The sequence below is a fragment of the Dendrobates tinctorius genome, unplaced genomic scaffold (genome assembly GCF_039654945.1).
Source record: "Dendrobates tinctorius isolate UK_male_01 unplaced genomic scaffold, ASM3965494v1 ptg000157l, whole genome shotgun sequence".
NCBI classification, from domain to species: domain Eukaryota; kingdom Metazoa; phylum Chordata; class Amphibia; order Anura; family Dendrobatidae; genus Dendrobates; species Dendrobates tinctorius.
In genome coordinates this window covers 5155092-5182190 of record NW_027361824.1, presented here as the reverse complement: position 1 = coordinate 5182190, position 27099 = coordinate 5155092, and the positions used below count along the sequence as shown (strand labels likewise).

The 27099-nt window shown below is 49.2% G+C and overlaps 1 protein-coding gene across 4 annotated transcripts in view; it reads right to left on the bottom strand.

Annotated features, from left to right (window-relative positions):
* The window catches only part of PDE2A (phosphodiesterase 2A), an 806220-nt gene that overhangs the window by 69825 nt on the left and 709296 nt on the right, over positions 1-27099 (bottom strand). For all 4 annotated transcript variants that reach the window (XR_012220656.1, XM_073548493.1, XM_073548490.1 and 1 more), the window contains 7 exons: positions 20826-20865; positions 11020-11083; positions 9909-9987; positions 9596-9773; positions 9374-9486; positions 9212-9289; positions 7103-7225 (listed from right to left, as the gene is read on the bottom strand). Coding sequence is in view for 3 of the 4 variants with exons in the window: in XM_073548493.1 (XP_073404594.1) it covers positions 7103-7225; positions 9212-9289; positions 9374-9486; positions 9596-9773; positions 9909-9987; positions 11020-11083; positions 20826-20865 (675 nt within the window). In the remaining variant the exon portion in view is untranslated. The remainder of the gene's footprint in view (positions 1-7102; positions 7226-9211; positions 9290-9373; positions 9487-9595; positions 9774-9908; positions 9988-11019; positions 11084-20825; positions 20866-27099) is intronic.

The following is a 27099-nucleotide window of genomic DNA, read 5'->3' as shown; positions in this document are numbered from 1 at the left end:
TATCTGTGCACTTTATAGTACTACACTGTGTGCAATGGACAATACTGATATTCAACACTTTCTGCCCCTATTTGTACAGTCATATGTAAAAGTTTGGGCACCCCTATTAATGTTAACCTTTTTTCTTTATAACAATTTTGTTTTTTGCAACAGCTATTTCAGTTTCATATGTCTAATAACTGATGGACTCAGTTATATTTCTGGATTCAAATGAGGTTTATTGTACTAACAGAAAATGTGCATTTAAACAAAATTTGACCGGTGCAAAAGTATGGGCACCCTTATCATTTTCTTGATTTGAACACTCCTAACTACTTTTTTCTGACTTCCTGAAGCACTAAATTGGTTTTGTAACCTCATTGAGCTTTGAACTTCATAGGCAGGTGTATCAAATCATGAGAAAAGGTATTTAAAGTGGCCACTTGCAAGTAGTTCTCCTGTTTGATTCTCCTATGAAGAGTGGCATCATGGGCTCCTCAAAACAACTCTCAAATGATCTGAAAACAAAGATTATTCAACATAGCTTTTCAGGGGAAGGATACAAAAAGTTGTCTCAGAGATTTAACCTGTCAGTTTCCACTGTGAGGAACATAGTAAGGAAATGGAAGAACACAGGTACAGTTCTTGTTAAGCCCAGAAGTGGCAGGCCAAGAAAAATATCCGAAAGGCAGAGAAGAAGAATGGTGAGAACAGTCAAGGACAATCCACAGACCACCTCCAAAGACCGGCAGCCTCATCTTGCTGCAGATGGTGTCACTGTGCATCGGTCTACAATACAGCGCATGCATAACGCCTTTTTGTAAGACCAAACAACTCAATCTTTGTTTCATCAGTCCACAGGACCTTCTTCCAAAATGTAACTGGCTTGTCCAAATGTGCTTTTGCAGACCTCAGGCGACTCTGTTTGTGGCGTGCTTGCAGAAACGGCTTCTTTCGCATCACTCTCCCATACAGCTTCTCCTTGTGCAAAGTGCGCTGTATTGTTGACCGATGCACAGTGACACCATCTGCAGCAAGATGATGCTACAGGTCTTTGGAGGTGGTCTGTGGATTGTCCTTGACTGTTCTCACCATTCTTCTTCTCTGCCTTTCTGATAGTTTTCTTGGCCTGCCACTTCTGGGCTTAACAAGAACTGTACCTGTGTTCTTCCATTTCCTTACTATGTCCCTCACAGTGGAAACTGACAGGTTATATCTCTGAGACAACTTTTTGTATCCTTCCCCTGAAAAGCTATGTTGAATAATCTTGGTTTTCAGATCATTTGAGAGTTGTTTTGAGGAGCCCATGATGCCACTCTTCATAGGAGAATCAAATAGGAGAACTACTTGCAAGTGGCCACCTTAAATACCTTTTCTCATGATTTGATACACCTGCCTATGAAGTTCAAAGCTCAATGAGGTTACAAAACCAATTTAGTGCTTCAGGAAGTCAGTAAAAAGTAGTTAGGAGTGTTCAAATCAAGAAAATGATAAGGGTGCCCATACTTTTGCACCGGTGAAATTTTGTTTAAATGCAGATTGCACATTTTCTGTTAGTACAATAAACCTCATTTGAATCCAGAAATATAACTGAGTCCATCAGTTATTAGATATATGAAACTGAAATAGCTGTTGCAAAAACCAAAATTGTTATAAAGAAAAAAGGTTAACATTAATAGGGGTGCCCAAACTTTTACATATGACTGTATCTTCAATAGGGCTGTCATCTGCACTCTAAAGACCAACATTGGACACTGGCAGGATTTCTTGTATTCTACACAGAATCATTATGTGTGCGCTATATAGCGCTGACATTGAACACTACATAGAATCAATATGTCTTTGCCGATCTATAGAGCCAATAGCGAACAATTTATAGCAGTATTATTTGTATTCTGTATCATTATGTGTGCGCTCATAAACTGTGTTCCAAATTATTATGCAAAAAGAGTTTCGGAGTGATAAGGTTAGAGTTTTTTGTCATTTACACTCATTGCTGGTGATGTGTGTCAGGGCTCTTTATATCACTGAAAGCAATTGCAGAGACCTGTGCACATTAGTTTGGCAGGTGTGTCCAAATAAAGGCGAGACTACTGAAAAAGGCTGTTCCACATTATTAAGCAGCCGACATTTTTTGCCAAAATGGGAAAGAAAAAGGATGTGTCGGCTGCTGAGAAGCAACAAATTGTGGAGTATTTAGGTGAAGGCATGACTACAATCAACATTGCCAAGACACTTCATCGTGATCATCGCACAATCAAGAAGTATGTCGCTGATTCCCAGCACACACGTGTGCGTGCTGATAAGGAAAGATTGAGGACTCTTTCCAACAGGCAATTGTGTCAGGTTAAACGAGCAGCTGCAAAAATGCCTTGTCATAGCAGCAGACAAGTTTTTGAAGCTGCTGGTGCCTCCAACGTCCCCCGAACAACAAGATGCAGGGTCCTTCAGAGGTTTGCAGCTGTGCGTAAGCCGTCCTGTCCACCACCTCTATCCACTGCACACAAGCAGAAACGGCTCCAGTGGGCCAAACGATACATGAAGACTGAGTGCCGTGCAACACTCGATGGTCCAGATGGATGGAGTGGAGGATGGCTGGTTGATGGATACCCCATGAAAACACAGCTAAGGCACCAACAAGGAGGAGGTGGAGTAATGTTTTGGGCTGGAATCATGGGGAGAGAGATTGTCGGCCCCTTTAGGATCCCTGAAGGGGTAAAGATGAACTCCATAATCTATGTGGAGTTTCTAAAACAGCTCTTCCAGCCATGGTTCAAGAGGAAGAACCGTGCTTTCCGCAGCAAGATCATTTTCATGCCTGATAATGCACCGTCTCATGCTGCAAATAACACATCTGCATCTCTGGCTGCTAGGGGCATAAAAGAGGACAAACTTATGGTGTGGCCACCATCTTCCCCTGACCTCAACCCCATTGAGAACCTCTGGAGCATCATCAAAAGGAGCGTCTATGATGGCGGGAGGCAGCTCACATCTAAGCAGCAGCTCTGGGAGGGGATTCTGTCCACATGCAAAAAAATTGAAGCACAAACCATCCAAAAACTGACAAATTCAATGGACGAGAGAGTTCAGAAGCTTCTTTCCAACAAGGGGTCCTATGTGCAAATGTAACATCACCGAGAAGAAAGTTTTGACTTGAAAACTGTTTGATGTCATTCTGTAATAAGCTGATAATGCTGATAACTTCACAAGTGACCATTTTTTGTTCAAAATAAAAAGGGTGAAAACTCTGCTGTGCATAATAATTTGGAACATGCATTTTGAGTGTTTCTTATTTTTAAAAGTATACTGTTTTCATAGGCAGTTTGTTCAAAAACATTGCAATTATACTAGAATATTAGATGACTGGAAAATAACAACGACTGCAATTCATATAGGTAATTTACAGAAAATAGGAGGAAATATTTTTTCCATAATAATTTGGAACAGTGTATAGCGTTGACATAGTACGCTTTATGGCGGTATTATTTCTACTCTACATAGTACTGTATCATGTGTGCGCTCTATAGTGCTGATATTGGACACTTTCTTGTGCACTTTATAGCATTTTTATGTGATGTTAAAAAATTATAATGACAAGTGAAATTTGGAGGATTTCCACTAGGGGGCGATGCTGCATTCTTTGTATTATGCACTGTGGACACAGCTCATGATTCATGCTAGTAATGGGAAATAAGAGGGTGTACTGGTTATATATGGGAGTGTACTGGTTATATATGGGAGTGTACTGGTTATATATGGGAGTGTACTGGTTATATATGGGGTGTACTGGTTATATATGGGGTGTACTGGTTATATTTGGGGGTGTATTGGTTATATATGGGGGTGTACTGGTTATATATGGGGGTGTATTGGTTATATATGGGGGTGTACTGGTTATATATGGGAGTGTACTGGTTATATATGGGGGTGTACTGGTTATATATGGAGTGTACTGGCTATATATGGGGGTGTACTGGTTATATATGGGAGTGTACTGGTTATATATGGGAGTGTACTGGTTATATATGGGGTGTACTGGTTATATATGGGAGTGTACTGGTTATATATGGGGTGTACTGGTTATATTTGGGGGTGTATTGGTTATATATGGGGGTGTACTGGTTATATATGGGGGTGTATTGGTTATTTTTGGGGGTGTACTGGTTATTTTTGGGGGTGTATTGGTTATATATGGGGGTGTACGGGTTATATATGGGGGTGTATTCGTTATATATGGGGGTGTATTGGTTATATATGAGGGGGTACTGGTTATATATGGAGGTGTACTGGTTATATATGGGAGTGTACTGGCTATATTTGGGGGTGTATTGGTTATATATGGGGGTGTACTGGTTTTATATGGGGGGGTACGGGTTATATATGGGGGTGTACTGGTTATATATGTGGGTGTACTGGTTATTTATGGGGTGTACTGGTTATATATGGGGGTGTACTGGTTATATATGGGGGAGTACTGGTTAGATATGGGGGAGTATTGGCTATATATGGGAGTGTACTGGTTACATATGGGGTGTACTGGTTATATATGGGAGTGTACTGGTTATATATGGGAGTGTACTGGTTATGTATGGGGGCGGGTTATGTATGGGGGTGCACTGGTTATATATGGGGGTGTACTGGTTATATATGGGGGCGTACTGGTTATATATGGGGGTGCACTGGTTATATATGGGAGTGTACTGGCTATATTTGGGGGTGTATTGGTTATATATGGGGGTGTACTGGTTATATATGGAGTGTACTGGCTATATATGGGGGTGTACTGGTTATATATGGGAGTGTACTGGTTATATATGGGGTGTACTGGTTATATATGGGGTGTACTGGTTATATATGGGAGTGTACTGGTTATATATGGGGTGTACTGGTTATATTTGGGGGTGTATTGGTTATATATGGGGGTGTACTGGTTATATATGGGGGTGTATTGGTTATTTTTGGGGGTGTACTGGTTATTTTTGGGGGTGTATTGGTTATATATGGGGGTGTACGGGTTATATATGGGGGTGTATTCGTTATATATGGGGGTGTATTGGTTATATATGAGGGGGTACTGGTTATATATGGAGGTGTACTGGTTATATATGGGAGTGTACTGGCTATATTTGGGGGTGTATTGGTTATATATGGGGGTGTACTGGTTTTATATGGGGGGGTACGGGTTATATATGGGGGTGTACTGGTTATATATGTGGGTGTACTGGTTATTTATGGGGTGTACTGGTTATATATGGGGGTGTACTGGTTATATATGGGGGAGTACTGGTTAGATATGGGGGAGTATTGGCTATATATGGGAGTGTACTGGTTACATATGGGGTGTACTGGTTATATATGGGAGTGTACTGGTTATATATGGGAGTGTACTGGTTATGTATGGGGGCGGGTTATGTATGGGGGTGCACTGGTTATATATGGGGGTGTACTGGTTATATATGGGGGTGTACTGGTTATATATGGGGGCGTACTGGTTATATATGGGGGTGCACTGGTTATATATGGGGGTGTACTGGTTATATATGGGGGTGTACTGGTTATTTATGGGGGTGTACTGGTTATTTATGGGGGTGCACTGGTTATATATGGGAGTGTACTGGTTATATATGGGGGTGTACTGGTTATGTATGGGGGTGTACTGGTTATATATGGGGGTGTACTGGTTATATATGGGAGTGTACTGGCTATATATGGGGGTGTACTGGTTATGTATGGGGGCGGGTTATGTATGGGGGTGCACTGGTTATATATGGGGGTGTACTGGTTATATATGGGGGTGTACTGGTTATATATGGGGGTGTACTGGTTATATATGGGAGTGTACTGGCTATATATGGGGGTGTACTGGTTATGTATGGGGCGGGTTATGTATGGGGGTGCACTGGTTATATATGGGGGTGTACTGGTTATATATGGGGTGTACTGGTTATATATAGGGGTGTACTGGTTATATATGGGGGTGCACTGGTTATATATGGGGTGTACTGGTTATATATGGGGGTGTACTGGTTATTTATGGGGGTGCACTGGTTATATATGGGAGTGTACTGGTTATTTATGGGAGTGTACTGGTTATTTATGGGGGTGCAATGGTTATATATGGGGGTGTACTGGTTATATATGGGGGTGCACTGGTTATATATGGGGTGTACTGGTGATATATGGGGGTGTACTGGTTATATATGGGGCGTACTGGTTATATATGGGGGTGTACTGGTTATATATGGGGTGTACTGGTTATATATGGGGGTGTACTGGTTATATATGGGGGTGTACTGGTTATATATGGGGCGCACTGGATATATATTGGGTGTACTGGTTATATATGGGGGTGCACTGGTTATATATGGGAGTGTACTGGTTATATATGGAGGTGTATTGGTTATATATGGGGGTGTACTGGTTATATATGGGGTGTACAGGTTATATATGGGGGTGCACTGGATATATATGGGAGTGTACTGGTTATATATGGGGGTGTATTGGTTATATATGGGGGTGTATTGGTTATATATGGGGGTCTACTGGCTATATATGGGGTGTACTGGTGATATATGGGGTGTACTGGTTATATATGGGGTGTACTGGTTATATATGGGGCGTACTGGATATATATGGGGTGCACTGGATATATATGGGAGTGTACTGGTTATATATGGGGTGTACTGGTGATATATGGGGGTGTACTGGTTATATATGGGGTGTACTGGTTATATATGGGGGTGTACTGGTTATATATGGGGGTGCACTGGTTATATATGGGGTGTACAGGTTATATATGGGGCGCACTGGATATATATGGGGTGTACAGGTTATATATGGGGGTGCACTGGATATATATGGGAGTGTACTGGTTATATATGGGGGTGTATTGGTTATATATGGGGGTGTACTGGCTATATATGGGGTGTACAGGTTATATATGGGGCGCACTGGATATATATGGGGTGAACAGGTTATATATGGGGGTGTATTGGTTATATATGGGTGTACTGGTTATATATGGGGGTGCACTGGTTATATATGGGGGTGCACTGGCTATATATGGGGGTGCACTGGTTACGTGCAGCGATCCCCTCGCTGGTTGCCTTCCCCACTGACTCACCATAGCTGTGTCATCCTCGGGGAGGGATCGGGGGGTGTAGCTGAAATTTGCAAAATTTGGATCGATTGTGGCGACACTGGGAATCCCGTCACTCTCCAGTTTCTTGGCTTCTTCATCACAGACCTGGAACAGATAACGACGTGCGGATCATTATGTGACCAGGACCCAACGTGTCCCCGAAGATCCCCCAGAAGATTCCCTCTGATGATGTCACTGTGCCTCCTGCACAGGTCATGTGACCTGCAGACATCACCACCGCCAAGTATCCCTGATACTTTACAGTGCAGCGGCGGTAAGCGGTCCTGGGCTCTGGTGCGTCCTAGGGACCCCTCCATCACATAAGAAGACCCCTGTATTATAAATGGCACATTGTGGGTGCGGACCCCTGTACAGATCCTGCATTGACAGCTGTGCACACACGGGAGGTCTCTGTTATGGCCGGCTCGTGGCTCGGAGTCACCCCGGGTCCTCCAGGAGCCACAGGTCACTGTTATCTGACACGATCAGATCCGGCACCACCCAGAAGGTCCCCGGTGTCACCAGCAGACATCCGCACCACCCGTCAGAGCAGAAGGGTCGTCACAATCTCAGGAGGCCGTGGCGCGCAAAGTACGACCCCTACACGAAATACCGAGACCAACAGTGACATTTTCTATCAAAGTATCTCTATATATATGATACTTAATTTCTGTTTAGTTGAAACGTTTTCCAACTTTGGAATAAACATTTTTAATTTGCGCCCCGTTTTCTGGATCTCTGTGACCTGTCAGTGAATGAGACGTTAATCCTGAACACAGCTGAGAAGTTGGTACAATGTATCAGTGCAGACAATGCTCTGTGGACTCCGCACTGATGAGTCTCTCTCACAGAGCATTGTAGCATTGTATCCCGGATGAGCTGTGGACAGGATGACTGGCTCAGAATGGAAACAGCAGTGTTCTCATTCACCGACAGCAAACCCTGAAAATGGGCTGAAATGACAGTGCTCAGGGGGAAGCTTTGCACTAAACCGTGGGACTTTTCGGTTGGATTTCTGGTGTGTGGATGACTGCCCCGATGGTGCGCTCCTCTTTACTCCGCCACAAAATTGTTTAGACTGAACTGAAAAAACTGAAGTCTAAGGAAATCTTCCCAAATCAGAAAGTTGCAGGAATTTGTTTAGAAGCAAGAAATTGGTTTATGGGAATTAAGATGACGAATTTAATTTCCCACTGATATGGGGGCACCAGGAGAAGGCAGCTTAGGCTCTTGGACTTCATCTAACAAGAGAAAATAGAGACCCTTGAGCAGCCATGAGCCGGACCCTTGAGCAGCCGTGAGCCGGACCCTGGGGCAACCGTGAGCCGGACCCTGGGGCAACCGTGAACTGGACCCTGGGGCAACTGTGAGCCAGACCCGGGAGCAGCCATGAGCCAGACCCTGGAACAGCCATGGGCCGCACCCTGGAGCAGCCGTGAGCCGGACCCTGGAGCAGCCGTGAGCCGGACCCTGGAACAGCCGTGAGCCGGACCCTAGAGAAACCGTGAGCCAGACCCTGGAGCAGCCGTGAGCTGGACCCTGGAGCACCCGTGAGCCGGACCCTGGGGCAACCGTGAACTGGACCCTGGGGCAACCATGAGCCAGACCCTGGAGCAGCCGTGAGCCAGACCCTGAAGCAGACATGAGCCAGACTCTGGAACAGCCGTGAGCCAGACCCTGAAGCAGCCATGAGCCAGACCCTGAAGCAGCCATGAGCCAGACCCTGAAGCAGCCATGAACTGGACCCTGGAGCAGCCGTGAGCCGGACAATGGAGCAGCCATGAGACGGACCCTGGGGCAACCATAAACTGGACCTTGGAGCAGCCGTGAACCGGACCCTGGAGCAGCTGTGAGCAAGACCCTGGAGCATCCTTGCACCAGATCCTGCACAATGACTGCAAATTCTGTAATGGCCCCTCTTGAGTCTTACGGTTGCTCCTTCTCATTCCTTTGGTGGCATCTAGAAGTAGTAAGGTGCCACCTAATGGGGCAGGGACTTTTCTCATGGGCAATGGTAAACAACTTGGCAGCTTCTATATAAAGTAAAAATGTAGTTGCGCCATTTGGTGGCCACTCCTGGTACTGCAGTACCTTCATGTGATACATCATCATCTCGTTGGCCAGGTGACTCCTGAACTGAGCTTCATGGACCTGTTTATACAGCAGCGACTGGTGGAAGGAAAGGGGACAGATTAGTATCAGCGAAACTCTTGAGATGTTCATAATTATCACACCGGAGAGATCGAATCTTACATGAGCGATGCTGATCCCGCAGTAAATGGAGAAGGCAGTCGCCAAATCTTCATCGAATTTGGTGAATCCGGGACCGTTAATTTTGTTGACCAATTCCGCCACTCCAATGACCTCTGCAGGACAAGGGACTGGTTAGCAATTTTATATGGTTCCATGGTAGGAAAGCTAAAGGTCCCAACCCTCCAAAGAAGAAGAAAGGGGGTAGTAGTGGTTTGCACGCACCGTTACTCTCATTCTTAATGGGGAAACACAGGATATTCCTGGTCCTGAATCCGGTGCTGTCGTCCACTCCGCGGTAGAACAAGGGATGTGAGTAAGCATCTTTAATGTTCAGGATTTGGCCAGTTGTTGCTACGTGTCCGGCGATGCCTTGATCCGCTGGGATCCTTATCTCGTAGCTCTGGAAACATAATGTAGAAAGGAATACTAATATAATTAGTATATAATAATGTTAGGGCTCTTCCTCATCTATAGGGGGCGCGTTTACAATAAATGACGGATAACAGGCAGACTGTATTATATCATCTGTACGCACCTCATCATCCACAACTCCTCCATCAAAGACCTTGGCAACGAGTTCGTGGCTGTGTCTCTCAAGAAGGAAAACGGAGCATCTATTGGAAGAGAGAAGATATAATGCAAGGAAATCATTCCCAGATCCTTCATCATTGCAAACTAGGAGGGTCTTCAGGAGGGTTTTACCAGAAACAGATCAACAGGGACCAGTCTGCAAGGACAGATTCCATTCCAGGTCGAGATCTAGGAGACTGAACCATGTAAACATCTAAACTACTCATCAAGGACAAGGTGGATGAGACTGATCCTGGACCAGATCTTCAAAAATGAGCCTGGATGGGGTATAAAAGGATGATTCTACACTAGGTCTATGACATTAATCTAAGCCAAGATCTTCTGGAGTGAACTCAGACAAGGTCCAAGAGGCGGAGCCCGGACGAGGTCCAAGAGACTCAACCAAGGCAAGATTTACAAGATTGAGCGTAGGCAAGGTCTACAAGAGTTCTGGGCAGTTTTTAATAGCAGACTCTTAAGAAGTCTTACTGAGATGGGGTTATAAGACAAGATCCAATACAAAACCTCCAAGCATGTATCCTGGAAGAGGTCTACAAGACTAACTTTTGGCCGGTCTTAAAGATGAGACTTTAAGCTAAGTCTAGAAAACTAGACCATGAAATCATCCTACACAAGCCTTACAAAACCAGATCCCAAATAAGGATTTGCAAGCACAAATCCAGAGCCAGGACTTTGAGACAAGATAATAGACCAGACCTACAAAATAGATTTTGGATAAGATCTTCGAGGTCAGATACTGAAAAAAAGTCTTCAAGACCTGAAACTGAGATAAGATCCTGGGTAAGATCTACAAAACTAGATCCTGATTAAGGATCTGAGAACCAAATAATGGGCTAAATCTGCAAGTCCAAATCCCTGACGAGGTCTACAAGGATTACCGAACCCCAACCCTGGACAAGACAAAGTTAAACTCAGGGCAACTTCTGGTAGACCAATTCATCGGAATCTTAGAAAGATCTACAAATGTTCTTGTGACACCTGGTAGTGGCAAAGGACAGAGGGGCCAGAGTGGATCACTGGGTCTACAGGACGATCGTGGCTGGAGCAGTACGTACATTTCCGCATTGCTGAGATTTCGAGCTTCTGTTATAATTTCCTGGAGTAGAACCGATACGTCATCTGGAAAATAAAGAAATCAAAAGGTGTGACATCATCATGAATAGGGACATCATCAGTGTGTGACGATCACCTCCATAAATCTTCACAATCCATAATGGATCCACTCAAAATGTTACCATGCCCCAAACCCTAAGCTGGAGTGATTGGCTGGGGCGCCCCAGTCATGGTTGGCGCGGTTCAATTTAATAAGATTTCTCTGGTCTATTCACAAACTAAAAATGACAACAGCTCCGAGTCAGGAATGTGCCTCGAATGGTTGTCATCTCCCCACGTTTCATATAGGGACCCTGATGCTGTAAGATAATGCCATCAAATATCAGGCCCAGCAGAGTAAATATATGAGTTGGTGAACCCTCGTGGTATGTGTTACCCCAGATCCTGACCGCAACCAAGAAAGGTCTAATGCTTATGGTGGAAAACCATGAAAACGAACCGATGAAACCAATTTTAAGTTGTAAACGATAACCACAGTACAAGTGACAAGAATCCTTACACAAACTACCCCTTTGAAAACAACTGGAAAAAAAAAACTATAAACAAGTGACTATTTTTATTAAGAAAAATCATTAAAAAAAAAGCACAAAATCTAATATAAATAGACAAAGTCAAAAAAGGTAAAAAATCATTACTTGGATATAAAAAAAAAATATAAAAAGCCAAACCAAATTCTCACTTTACAAAGACGTGTTTTTGGGTGTTTGCCCCTCATCATGCAAAACATGAGATCTGATATGGCTGTATGAGACACTGAGGAGGGGCAAACACCCTGAAACACGTGTCTGTATATTGAGATTCTGGTTTGGCTTTTATCTAAAGTCATGTTAAGGCTCATTAAAGGGTCGATATTGACTTGTAGTATTACTACTTCCAGTAGGTGATATTAAAGTTCAAATCCTCTTCCTCTCTGAAGAGTCAATTTGCATATTTATGACCAGAGGAGCATTGCATGGCCTATAAGTCTGCTTACACTGGCATGTCAGGCCTGCACTCTCCACAACGAGAGACGTTAAACTTTCCAGTCTGTCATGTCAGGTGGGCTTTGCTGCACCATGAAGTTTGGAATCAGCAATGTTTCAGCTTACAAACCCTCCCTCCGAACTGCTGAGATTCCCCTTTAAGACTCCAAATTATTCCAATATGGGAAATCTCTCTTACGTGATGGACGTGGTGCGAATACGGATATTTCCCCTCCGCAGCTGCAGATCCCAGGTCACACGGAAGCTCCCACGGGATTTATGTGGGAATTTGGATCTAGGAAAATTCCTCAGAAAATGTCTGTAATTGTCTTAAATTACTAATGTGACAACTTGTTGGGAACTGGATCAGGTTTTCTTCTCTTAAAGGGGAACTCTTGTTCTCAGATTTCTCTGCTCAGGGTCGGGGTGTTCAGCTTTGTGTTTCCGGGTACAGAGCTCCAGATCTCCTGCTTCCCTTCACGATGCCATGAACACACTTGACAAACGTTGGAAAGTTGGTGATCATGAGAGGGTTATCCCTGCAGTAGGTGCCACCAGCCAGAAACTTGTGGCACTGACTAGTCCACACCCGTCCTAGACTGTTCTCCACCTCCTCAACTCCACTATCCCCACCTCCCCGAGACACAAGAAGCCTTCTACAATTGCTGATTTAAGGAAGGATTTGTTGGGCCGCAGAGGAGAAGTGCTCACACTCCCAGGAGTCCATGACCCTGGGAATTATGGACTCCTGGGATATTTCAGGAAAACTGGCAAGTATGGCGATAAATGATGGGTCAGTAAGCCGTCCATCATTGCCCGGTGCCATGCAGATCCCTGGAAGTTGTTGGATCAGTGCTGCACAGTCCGGTCCACCTCTTGGTGAAGATGCTCCATCCTTCAGGGCCATGACGGGACCTCACGGTGATGCTGTAGAGGTGACGTCTGATGAGCAATGACCCTGCTACGGGTCAGGGGCTGCAACGGAGCCTTGCTATATTCCCAGTGTAAGTCCCATCCAAGTGGTGCAGGCGATGACGGATGACTCGGCTGCCAGATTGGTAGATGAGCTGCAAGGACATATTATGGTGGACCTGTCCCCCTAGGTGTCTTGACAATGACCGGACTGAGTGATACTGTGCGATGTGAGAAGACAGGGAAGCCAATGGCCTTGCTCCATTCCCCCACGTGTATATGTGACCAGCGATGCCTACAAGCCTCAGAGGGGTCTATCTACTGACTTCTCCAGTGACCTAGAATTTTAATTTTTTTTCGCAGATCGGGACAGTCCTGGATTTCAGGCGCTGTCCCCAGGTCTACAGAAGTCCTCCTGAAGTGTGAAGTCCCTTCTCGCTCCCTTATCCTCAGAGTAAGCCAGGTTTAGGCTTTCAGAAAAACCCTTTCATTCAATCTCATGACTTCAAGTGGCTAAGCCCGAGCCACAATCACACACGTGGTGCTAGGCGCTGTACGTGTCCTCCAGGCGTTGTAGTGCAGACCTCGGTGAGGAGCATTCTCCCTGGTGTGATGGCAGCTCCAGTACGTGACGCGCTACCATAAAACCGAGCAGCGCTGTACGAAGAGAAGAGGCTGAAGGCTCATTATACCGGAGGACATCCACACTGACGCTCGAGAGCCGAAAAACAAATATCAACTCAGATTAAACTTTTCCAATAAATTGTAGACTCAGGCGCCGGCTGCAGAGCAAATAACAACCTACAACAAGGGAATCAGAGAGCAGCCGCGGCCGTCAAAGCACCGGGAAATGTGAAGGACATTGGGGCATCCCTGCGATCATCTATAACGAGAAGTTCCTTGTGTGAAAGGTCAAATCTCCACAAGTTACTCCATCATCAGTCACATCATGTCATACTCCAGTCACTGCCAAAGCTGCACCGATGGCTCGGCTGCTATATCACGTATTATACTCCAGTTCTTGTGTAACCACCGTCCCTCATGGCCTTCTGACTTCTCTCCATTGAGCACATAGGAGATATCATTGGTTGGTGATTACACAGTTCCTGCCGGCAGAGTCTCCTGACTTGTCTTCATTGAGCACATAGGGGGCGTCATTGGTCGGTGATTACACAGGAGCTGCCGGCAGCGTCTCCGGACTCGTCTCCATCAAGCACATCGGGGACGTCATTGGTCGGTGATTACACAGGAGCTGCCAGCAGCGTCTCCGGACTGGTCTCCATCAAGCACATTGGGGATGTCATTGGTCGGTGATTACATAGGAGCTGCCGGCAGTGTCTCCGGACTCGTCTCCATCAAGCACATCGGGGACGTCATTGGTCGGTGATTACACAGGAGCTGCCAGCAGTGTCTCTGGACTTCTCTCCAACGAGCACATCGGGGACGTCATTGGTCGATGAATACACAGTAGCTGCCGGAAGCGTCCTCCAGACTTCTCTCCATCGAGTACATCGGGGATGTCATTGGGTGGTGATTACACAGGAGCTGCCAGCAGCGTCTCCGGACTTCTTTCCATCGAGCACATCAGGGACGTCATTGGTCGGTTAATACACAGTAGCTGCCGCCAGCATCTTCGGACTTCTCTCCATCGAGTACATCGGGGATGTCATTGGTCAGTGATTACACAGGAGCTGCCAGCAGCGTCTCCGGACTTCTCTCCATCGAGCACATCGGGGACGTCATTGGTCGGTGAATACACAGGAGCTGTCAGCAGCGTCTCCGGACTTCTCTCCATCGAGCACATCGGGGATGTCATTGGGCGGTGATTACACAGCTGTCAGCAGCGTCTCCGGACTTCTCTCCATCGAGCACATCGGGGATGTCATTGGGCGGTGATTACACAGTAGCTGCCGGCAGCGTCTCCGGACTTCTCTCCCTCGAGCACATCAGGGACATTATTCGTCGGTGATTACACAGGAGCTGCTGGCAGCGTCTCTGGACTTCTCTCCATCGAGCACATCAGGGACATTATTCGTCGGTGATTACACAGGAGCTGCCGGCAGTGTCTCCGGACTTCTCTCCCTCGAGCACATCAGGGACATTATTCGTCTGTGATTACACAGGAGCTGCTGGCAGCGTCTCTGGACTTCTCTCCATCGAGCACATCGGGGACGTCATTGGTCGATGAATACACAGTAGCTGCCAGAAGCGTCCTCCAGACTTCTCTCCATCGAGTACATCGGGGATGTCATTGGGTGGTGATTACACAGGAGCTGCCAGCAGCGTCTCCGGACTTCTTTCCATCGAGCACATCAGGGACGTCATTGGTCGGTTAATACACAGTAGCTGCCGCCAGCATCTTCGGACTTCTCTCCATCGAGTACATCGGGGATGTCATTGGTCAGTGATTACACAGGAGCTGCCAGCAGCGTCTCCGGACTTCTCTCCATCGAGCACATCGGGGACGTCATTGGTCGGTGAATACACAGGAGCTGTCAGCAGCGTCTCCGGACTTCTCTCCATCGAGCACATCGGGGATGTCATTGGGCGGTGATTACACAGCTGTCAGCAGCGTCTCCGGACTTCTCTCCATCGAGCACATCGGGGATGTCATTGGGCGGTGATTACACAGTAGCTGCCGGCAGCGTCTCCGGACTTCTCTCCCTCGAGCACATCAGGGACATTATTCGTCGGTGATTACACAGGAGCTGCTGGCAGCGTCTCTGGACTTCTCTCCATCGAGCACATCAGGGACATTATTCGTCGGTGATTACACAGGAGCTGCCGGCAGTGTCTCCGGACTTCTCTCCCTCGAGCACATCAGGGACATTATTCGTCTGTGATTACACAGGAGCTGCTGGCAGCGTCTCTGGACTTCTCTCCATCGAGCACATCGGGGACGTCATTGGTTGGTGAATACACAGGAGCTGTTGGCAGCGTCTCCGGACTTCTCTCCCTCGAGCACATCAGGGACATTATTCATCGGTGATTACACAGGAGCTGCCGGCAGCGTCTCCGGACTTCTCTCCCTCGAGCACATCAGGGACATTATTCGTCGGTGATTACACAGGAGCTTCCGGCAGTGTCTCCGGACTTCAATCCCTCGAGCACATCAGGGACATTATTCGTCGGTGATTACACAGGAGCTGCCGGCAGTGTCTCCGGACTCGTCTCCATCAAGCACATCAGGGACGTCATTGGTCGGTGATTACACAGGAGCTGCCAGCAGTGTCTCCGGACTTCTCTCCAACGAGCACATCGGGGACGTCATTGGTCGGTGAATACACAGGAGCTGCCAGCAGCGTCTCCGGACTTCTCTCCATCGAGCACATCGAGGACGTCATTGGTCGGTGAATACACAGGAGCTGCCAGCAGCGTCTCCGGACTTCTCTCCATCGAGCACATCGGGGACGTCATTGGTCGTTGAATACACAGGAGCTGCCAGCAGCGTCTCCAGACTTCTCTCCATCGAGCACATCGGGGACGTCATTGGTCGGTGAATACACAGGAGCTGCCAGCAGCGTCTCTGGACTTCTCTCCATCGAGCACATCGGGGATGTCATTGGTCGGTGAATACACAGTAGCTGCCGGCAGCGTCTCTGGACTTCTCTCCATCGAGCACATCGGGGATGTCATTGGTCGGTGAATACACAGTAGCTGCCAGCAGCGTCTCTGGACTTCTCTCCATCGAGTACATCGGGGATGTCATTGGTCGGTGAATACACAGGAGCTGCCAGCAGCGTCTCTGGACTTCTCTCCATCGAGCACATTGGGGATGTCATTGGTCGGTGAATACACAGTAGCTGCCGGCAGCAACTTCGGACTTCTCTCCATCGAGCACATTGGGGACGTCATTGGTCGGTGAATACACAGTAGCTGCCGGCAGCGTCTCTGGACTTCTCTCCATCGAGCACATTGGGGATGTCATTGGTCGGTGAATACACAGGAGCTGCCGGCAGCAACTTCGGACTTCTCTCCATCGAGCACATTGGGGACGTCATTGGTCGGTGAATACACAGGAGCTGCCGGCAGCGTCTCTGGACTTCTCTCCATCGAGTACATCGGGGATGTCATTGGTCGGTGAATACACAGGAGCTGCCAGCAGCGTCTCTGGACTTCTCTCCATCGAGCACATCGGGGATGTCATTGGTCGGTGAATACACAGGAGCTAGCAGCAGCGTCTCCGCACTTCTCTCCATCGAGCACATTAGGGATGTTATTGGTCGGTGATCACACAAGAGCTGCCGGCAGCGTCTCCGGACTTGTCACCATCGAGAACATTGGGGATGTCATTGGTCGGTGATTACACAGGAGCTGCCGGCAGTGTCTCTGGACTTCTCTCCCTCGAGCACATCGGGGATGTCATTGGTCAGTGATTACACAGGAGCTGCCGGCAGAGTCTCCGGACTTCTCTCCCTCGAGCACATCGGGGACGTCATTGGTCGGTGAATACACAGTAGCTGCCGGCAGCGTCTCTGGACTTCTCTCCATCGAGCACATTGGGGATGTCATTGGTCGGTGAATACACAGTAGCTGCCGGCAGCAACTTCGGACTTCTCTCCATCGAGCACATTGGGGACGTCATTGGTCGGTGAATACACAGTAGCTGCCGGCAGCGTCTCTGGACTTCTCTCCATCGAGCACATTGGGGATGTCATTGGTCGGTGAATACACAGGAGCTGCCGGCAGCAACTTCGGACTTCTCTCCATCGAGCACATTGGGGACGTCATTGGTCGGTGAATACACAGGAGCTGCCGGCAGCGTCTCCGGACTTGTCACCATCGAGAACATTGGGGATGTCATTGGTCGGTGATTACACAGGAGCTGCCGGCAGTGTCTCTGGACTTCTCTCCCTCGAGCACATCGGGGATGTCATTGGTCAGTGATTACACAGGAGCTGCCGGCAGAGTCTCCGGACTTCTCTCCCTCGAGCACATCGGGGATGTCATTGGTCAGTGATTACACAGGAGCTGCCGGCAGAGTCTCCGGACTTCTCTCCCTCGAGCACATCGGGGATGTCATTGGTCAGTGATTACACAGGAGCTGCCGGCAGCGTCTCCGGACTTCTCTCCCTCGAGCACATCAGGGACATTATTGGTCGGTGATTATACAGGAGCTGCCAGCAGCGTCTTCGGACTTCTCTCCCTCGAGCACATCAGGGACATTATTGGTCAGTGATTACACAGGAGCTGCCGGCAGCGTCTCCGGACTTCTCTCCCTCGAGCACATCAGGGACATTATTGGTCGGTGATTACACAGGAGCTGCCAGCAGCGTCTTCGGACTTCTCTCCCTCAAGCACATCAGAGACATTATTGGTCAGTGATTACACAGGAGCTGTTAGCAGTGTCTTCGGACTTCTCTCCCTCGAGCACATCGGGGATGTCATTGGTCAGTGATTACACAGGAGCTGCCGGTAGAGGATCTTAATGATCTGTATGTTCAGCGACAGAACCTTCCTCAGACGAGAATTAGTGACCTCAGTGATAGCAGCCGGGGCTGGAGGTGCCAGGATTTCTGCACGAGGCTCAGACTCCGGACTGATCTGTGAAGTCTCCATCCTGAGATTTCCATCGTTCACCATTTTCCTTCTTGGTGCTAAAGTTTCAATGTAGAGCAGAGTATCTGCACCTAAATAATATTACCGCCATATAGAAACAGCCCCATTATACAGCAGCCGACCGTCTGAGGACGCTCAGCCCCCGCAGATCTGGCGCCCCCTCCAGTGAGTGTTCTGCTGTTTGCGGACCTCTTAAAGTGACAGCGCCTCGTTTAGAAGGGGCATGGTTTTCTTGCCTCCCTAATATTCGGTAATCGCCGATATTTTGCTTCTGACATCGTGCCGTTTAATCACTGGGAGAAAGGTTATTATAATGTCAGGAGCGGCGGTGACAGCGGCATTTGCTCCTGATAAAGCGGTTTGGCGTCTGCAGAAATAATTTCAGCCCGGAGTGATTTGTCCTCTTTTATGAGACTGGATTCATATTTGTGATGGATTCTCACAGCGTCGGAAGGTAAAGAGCAGACGACACAGTCCTGATGACTGGCGCTAATTATTTCCATCTTTCAGCGGATAAATACAAAGTAACGAGGAGCCCTAAATCATCTGGATGCCAGGGGCTGAGGGTGGGGGGCACGGGACACAGGGTGGAGGGGTCTGTGAGAGGGGGGACACAGGGTGGAGGGGTCTGTGAGAGGGGGGAAGCAGGGTGGAGGGGTCTGAGAGGGGGGACACAGGGTGGAGGGGTCTGTGAGAGGGGGGATGCAGGGTGGAGGGGTCTGTGAGAGGGGGGACGCAGGGTGGAGGGGTCTGTGAGAGGGGGGACGCAGGGTGGAGGGGTCTGTGAGAGGGGGGACGCAGGGTGGAGGGGTCTGTGAGAGGGGGGACGCAGGGTGGAGGGGTCTGTGAGAGGGGGGACGCAGGGTGGAGGGGTCAGTGAGAGGGGGGACGCAGGGTGGAGGGGTCTGTGAGAGGGGGAACACAGGGTGGAGGGGTCTGTGAGAGGGGGGACACAGGGTGGAGGGGTCTGTGAGGGGGGGACGCAGGGTGGAGGGGTCAGTGAGAGGGGGGACACAGGGTGGAGGGGTCTGTGAGAGGGGGGACACAGGGTGGAGGGGTCAGTGAGAGGGGGGACACAGGGTGGAGGGGTCTGTGAGAGGGGGGAAGCAGGGTGGAGGGGTCTGTGAGGGGGGGACGCAGGGTGGAGGGGTCTGTGAGAGGGGGGACGCAGGGTGGAGGGGTCTGTGAGAGGGGGGACGCAGGGTGGAGGGGTCTGTGAGGGGGGACGCAGGGTGGAGGGGTCTGTGAGGGGGGGACGCAGGGTGGAGGGGTCTGTGAGAGGGGGGACGCAGGGTGGAGGGGTCTGTGAGAGGGGGGACACAGGGTGGAGGGGTCTGTGAGAGGGTGGAAACAGGGAAGAGGGGTCTGAGAGGGGGGACGCAGGGTGGAGGGGTCTGTGAGAGGGGGGACGCAGGGTGGAGGGGTCTGTGAGAGGGGGACGCAGGGTGGAGGGGTCTGTGAGGGGGGGACGCAGGGTGTAGGGGTCTGTGAGAGGGAGGACGCAGGGTGGAGGGGTCAGTGAGGGGGGACGCAGGGTGGAGGGGTCTGTGAGAGGGGGGACACAGGGTGGAGGGGTCTGTGAGAGGGTGGAAACAGGGAAGAGGGGTCTGAGAGGGGGGACGCAGGGTGGAGGGGTCTGTGAGAGGGGGGACACAGGGTGGAGGGGTCTGTGAGAGGGGGGATGCAGGGTGGAGGGGTCTGTGAGAGGGGGACACAGGGTGGAGGGGTGAGAGGTCTGTGAGAGGGAGAACGCAGGGTGGAGGGGTCTGTGAGAGGGGGGATGCAGGGTGGAGGGGTCTGTGAGAGGGAGGACGCAGGATGGAGGGTCTGTGAGAGGGGGGACACAGGGTGCAGGGGTCAGTGAGAGGGGGGACACAGGATGGTGGGGTCAGTGAGAGGGGGGACACAGGGTGGAGGGGTCAGTGAGAGGGGGGACACAGGGTGGAGGGGTCAGTGAGAGGGGGGACACAGGGCGGACGGGTTTGTGAGAGGGGGGACACAGGGTGGAGGGGTCAGTGAGAGGGGGGACACAGGGTCGAGGGGTCAGTGAGAGGGGGGACGCTGGGTGGAGGGGTCTGTGATAGGGGAACGCAGGGTGGAGGGGTCTGTGAGGCGAGTGGGATACTGGGTGGAGGGGTTGATGAGAGGGGGACGCAGGGTGAGTAGTGGTATTACAGACTGTGTGCAGGGTCCTCTGTGTACAGTATGTAGTATGGATATAATATGTCTATAATTTGTATGTCGCCGTCTTCACATTTGCTGCTCAATGGAATTAATGGGGCTTTAAAAAAAAATAATAATAACACAGAACTCACCCAAATGTGTGAAGAGGTTTTTGGCAACTTGCAGCAGTGCCTGTGATTGGAAAACACAGCTCATTAATATTCATGAGGACATTTACATAATTCTGGTTTAGTTGACACTTTATGTAAATATCACATCTACATGGAGGACGACAACACAGACTGCCTGCAGACCCCTGAACATGCCCCCTGTACACAGGCTGACCACAAGGGGGAGCGGACATCCCTCATCAGACAGTCCCACCGATGCCCTCTAGGGGGAGCTGTGACTCCGCTGCAGCACAGAAGGTCCTGCACTGACACATTGTAACCATCTGAGACTTGTTCTGCTCACAGAGGATTGTCTGGACTGGATACATTGTAACAAACCTTCAGCTGTGAGAAGTATTAAGCGGATAGCCTCTGCTCTATTCATTGTCAGCAAGCAGAGATCTTGCAGCTGTTGAGGAATCTTCACGCTCTACTCCTGCAGCGGGCGCTCTCCCCCCGGGGTCATCTCCCATTTATCTCGCTGGTTGCCAGCATATAATAAGTTGTCAGTCATCTCCTCGTTAATCTCCAGCTCTGTGCGTTTTAATTACTTTCCATTAATACCTTGATTAGAAAACATTTCTCCATCGTTGTCTTTTTCGCTTTTTTTTTTCACCTTCGCACTTTGAAATCACCTTACCCAGAAACGGCGCCGAAAGCCAAAATATGAGGTCGGCCGAGTTAATCAGATAAAGACTTATGGTGCGTGGAGCGGCCTCGGATTCCACAGGGGTCGGGAAAAGGCGAAAACTACAACCCCCATCATCTTATTTACATGTTCAACTAATTAACCAGAAATGTAGGATAATTGGGGAGACGCTCGGCCCTAGGGATATGAACGCATCTGATGCACACGCAACGTTATAGGAGACGCTGAAAACTTCACAGCCGGACACGGGTTATAGGAGGCTCTGCATCCACAATCGCCATGTCCTGACACTGTGTATGACCGCCATGTCCTGACACTGTGTATGACCGCCATGTCCTGACACTGTGTATGATCGCCATGTACTGACACTGTGTATGATCGCCATGTACTGACACTGTGTATGACCGCCATGTCCTGACACTGTGTATGACCGCCATGTCCTGACACTGTGTATGACCGCCATGTCCTGACACTGTGTATGACCGCCATGTCCTGACACTGTGTATGACCGCCATGTACTCACTGTGTATGATCGCCATGTACTGACACTGTGTATGATCGCCATGTACTCACACTGTGTGTGACCGCCATGTACTGACACTGTGTATGACCGCCATGTACTGACACTGTGTATGACCGCCATGTACTGACACTGTGTTGTTATGAATGAGTCACCGGAGGAGGAGAAAACAAAAATACAAGCTAAGTCCAGAAAACCGGAGAGGTTGGTAGCTATCGGATTGCAGACCCCTGATCCTTTAGTCAGATGCAGGTAGAGGGGAAGACGATCACAGAGTATATGAATGTCCTCCAGGAATTGCATACGGCTATAGAAAGAAAGGACGGGGTAGGGGCAGGACCTGTTGACATTACCCTACGTGACCTACTGGTGACTGGTTTGCGGGATCCATTAGTCAAACAGGCACTGTGGGAACAGATCAGAATGAATCCCTGAATAGATTTTTCAGAAGTGGGGAGTCAGGCACGTGCTCGAGAGCAGGAGCAGGGGATGGCGGTCCCCGTGGGGAAAGTCCAAGGTGTGGAGGCCTCCGCGAATGTAGTCAAGGAGCCTCAGTGGGTGGAAGAGATGAAGCAAGAGCTGAAAAGTATTAAGGGCGAGTTGGCCGAAGTAAAGAGAAGAACCGAGACCGGGACTGGACGACTTAGCTTTAAACCCGGCTTCTGGGGATCACGCTCCCCGCGGGGTGGTCAACCCACACAGGCCCGGTGTTTTGAGTGTGGAGAACCAGGCCACTTTGCCCGAGAGTGTCCGCGGCATGGGAGATTCCCACTCCGGCCGCCATTAAACTAAAGGGCTCCGGGCTGGGGGGACGCCGCTCGGAGCCGAAAACCACAACTAGGGGTGGTGGAAGTCCCGAAGATTTGGTAGCAAAATGCCCGGTGGTTTGGGCAGAAGTGGAGGGCCAGGCCGTCCGGTGCCTGGTGGACATGGGGTCACAAGTAACCACTATGCCCGCAACATATTTTCAACAGAACTTCCCGGAAGCAGCAAGGCCTCAGTGGGGGCCCGTGATTAGACTAGTAGCTGCCAACCAACTGCCGGTCCCAGTTGCCGGGGTGGTGTGGGTGCAAGTGACGCTGTGCGGTAAATCCCTTGGTCGCAGAGGGGTGGTACTGACTCAAGGAGAAGCTGATAAGCAACACCCCATCACCCTAGGCATGAATGTTCTACGAGAGTTCGGCAACCTACTGCTCAATGACCCTACGCAGAGGATTCTGAAGCAGTGGGGTTCTCGCACAGCCCAGGGACAGGTATTCCAGCAGCTGGTGCGGGGAGCACGGGTACATCAGGACCGCCAGGAAGGCGAGGCTCTGGGTAAGGTCATCATGCCAGCGACTCCCCTGCTTGTGTTACCTCCTGGATAGACTGTGGTGGTCATGCCCATTCGAGCCCCGATACCCGTGGAGGTGCAGGTGGAGCCGTGTCACTCGGAGCGCTTACCTCCTGGCATACAGGTGGCCCATTCCCTGGCTACTGTGCAAAAAGGAGCCGCCCTGGTGCGCTGCGTTAACCTTGAAAACCAAGACACTGTTCTGAAAGCACGGACTGTGCTGGCCAAACTAGTAAGGCCTTTAGAAGTGCTGCCAGCTCCTGCGGTTCAATTACAAGTACACCCCGAGGATCCTTGGGAAGTAACAATACGAACCTTACAGGCCCACGAAGTCTCGGCACAAGAGAAGGGCTGAAATATTTTGGAGCAGATGCGGGCTGAGCTTTCTGGATTAACTGCAGCCCAACTCTCACAGATAAAAACATTGCTGGGACAGTACCATGAAGTATTTGCTAGTCGTGAGGACGATTTTGGGTGTACCACCGCCATCACTCATGAAATCCCCACAGCAGGAGCGGTCCCTATCCGGGAACGATATCGACAGATTCCGCCCAACGCTATCAAGAGGTGAAAACTTTGCTGGCCCAAATGCTGCGAAAAGGGGTGATACGGGAAAGTCAAAGCCCCTGGGCAGCCCCAATCGTGTTGGTCCGGAAGAAAGATGGTACACTACGATTCTGTGTGGATTATCGTAAACTGAATGCTTGCACTATTAAAGACTCATGTCCACTGCCCCGCATAGAAGAATCCCTGTCAGCCTTGGGAAAAGCAACATATTTTTCAACCCTGGATTTGGCCAGTGGGTACTGGCAGGTGCCCATGTCAGAAGAAGATAGAGCCAAGACGGCGTTCATATTGCCCATGGGACTGTTTGAGTTTAATCGGATGCCGTTCGGGCTGGCCAACGCCCCCAGGACCTTTCAGTGATTGATGGAGCGGTGTCTGGGAGATCTCAATTTTGAGGCTACGATGATCTATCTGGACGACATCATCGTCTATGCCGCCACCTTTGAGGACCACCTGAAGCGGTTGGGACAGGTACTCAGCCGGTTGCAAAAGTACGGGTTGAAGGTGAAGCCTCAGAAATGCCACCTATTTCGCTCTCAGATTGAGTATCTGGGTCGTGTCGTTTTGGCAGAGGGTGTGAGGCCATCCCGGGAGAAGGTGGCTGCTATCCAGGAATGGCCTACCCCCGAGACGGTGAAAGATGTGCGGGCTTTTCTGGGGTTAGCCGGATATTACCGTCGCTTCGTAAAGAATTTTGCATGTCGAGCTCGAGCCCTGCACGACCTGCTGAAGGGGGCTCCCGCTGGGGCCAATGGGCGAAAAATCCAGTGGCAACACCCTCAGGAAGAGGCCTTCCGAGAACTCAAGGCTGCGCTCTCGGATGCCCCAGTGTTGGCTTACGCGGATTTCTCTCAACCGTTCATCTTGCACACTGACGGGAGTCTTCACGGGCTGGGGGCTGTGTTGTCACAGGTTCAGGATGGCCGGGAGAGAGTGATCGCATATGGAAGTCGCTCACTCCATGACTCCGAGCGTAACCCTGACAATTACAGTTCCTTTAAGCTCGAGCTCCTCGCAGTGGTGTGGGCTATGACGGAGAGATTCGCAGAGTACCTAGCGGGCTCCGAGGTGGTAGTGCGAACTGACAACAACCAAAACGCCAAATTGGGGGCTCTGGAACAGCGATGGGTGGCCCGGGTGGCGAAGTACAATTATAAGATTATCTACAAAAGAGGGGCCGAGAATGTCCATGCAGACGCCCTCTCCAGGATTCGACATACAACTCCAGGACAGAATCGAGACGAAGAATTGGAAGGAGAGGAAATACCGTTCGCTCTCACTGCTGCCGTGCTTACAACTGACAATAAAAAAATATCTTCCTCTGAGTCCCCAAGGGGCATATTGGAACAATCCCGGGATAAGTGGATACAACAGCAACAAGAAGATGAAGAGCTTGGCCTTCTCAGGACATGGGTCGCCGCTGGGCAACTACCCACTGACTCTCAATGGCAAAATTTGACTCAAGACCTTTTGCTTATGCTGCGACAATGGGAGAGGTTGGTTATCCGAAAGGGATTATTGTGCCGTAAAGTAACATCGCAAAAAACCTCAATGACGGTTTGGCAGGTGGTTACGCCCGGAGCTCAACTACACGAACTGGCTCGAGGGGCTCACGAAAAAGGGGCCCACTTTGGAGTTAAAAAGACTTTGCAATGGTTGCAACTAGTGTTGAGCATTCCGATACCGCAAGTATCGGGTATCGGCCGATACTTGCTGTATCGGAATTCCGATACCGACTTCCGATATTTTTTCAATATCGGAATTCGGCATCGGAATCGGAAGTTCAAAGTTGATTGACGGCCTGACGTCATCATGATGCGCGGTGTGTGCGCATCATGATGCGCCGTCATTTCGGGCCTTCCGGGGGTCTCTGCCGGCCTGCCGGGGGGGGCTGTGTGGACTGCCCGGGGTCGGTACCGGCCTGCCGGGGGGCTGTGCCGGCCTGCCGGTGGTCTGTGCACCCTGTGGGGGTCTGTACCGGCCTGCCGGGGGGCTGTGCTGATGTCCGGGGGTCTGTGCAAGCATCGTCCGATGGGACTACAAGTCCCATTTGGCGATGCCTGCTACCATGACAGTGATTGACACATTAGCCAATGATGGGACAGTAGTAGTCCCATCATCCGGCTAATGTGTTAAATGTTAAAAAAAAAAAAAAAAAAAAAAAAATACTACATTACATACTACATGCATGCTACATACATACTACATGCTACATACATACTACATATATACTACATGCATGCTACATACATACTACATGCTACATACATACCACATACATACTACATACATGCTACATGCTACATACATACTACATACATACTACATACATACTACATGCATGCTACATACATACTACATGCATGCTACATACATACTACATACATACTACATGCATGCTACATACATACTACATGCATGCTACATACATACTACATGCTACATACATACCACATACATACTACATACATACTACATACATGCTACATACATACTACATATATACTACATGCATGCTACATACATACTGCATGCTACATGCATGCTACATACATACTACATACATACTACATGCTACATACATACTACATACATACTACATGCATGCTACATACAATACATTCATACAATACATACATAGACATACAGTACATATAACATAGAGTAACATACTTACCAATACTTGTCACATTGTTCCCCGAAGCCATTGTCTTTTCCGGAATAAATATTAACATAACAAACCACAAAAATACTCACCCACGATCCGAAGCAGTCCACGAGTGTGTCCCACGACGATCTTGGGTAGAGAACTGCAGCATCAGATGATGCTGCCGTTCTCTACGGGCTGCAGGAATCCAATGACGGAAGGTAGGTATCCTTCAGCACTGTATTCCTCCGCCACTTAAAAAAAAAAAAGTCCCTAGTCTCACTTTATGCCATTGCTGTGTGGGAATTACCTACCTTCCGTCATTGGATTCCTGCAGCCCGTAGAGAACGGCAGCATCATCTGATGCTGCAGTTCTCTACCCAAGATCGTCGTGGGACACACTCGTGGACTGCTTCGGATCGTGGGTGAGTATTTTTGTGGTTTGTTATGTTAATATTTATTCCGGAAAAGACAATGGCTTCGGGGAACAATGTGACAAGTATTGGTAAGTATGTTACTCTATGTTATATGTACTGTATG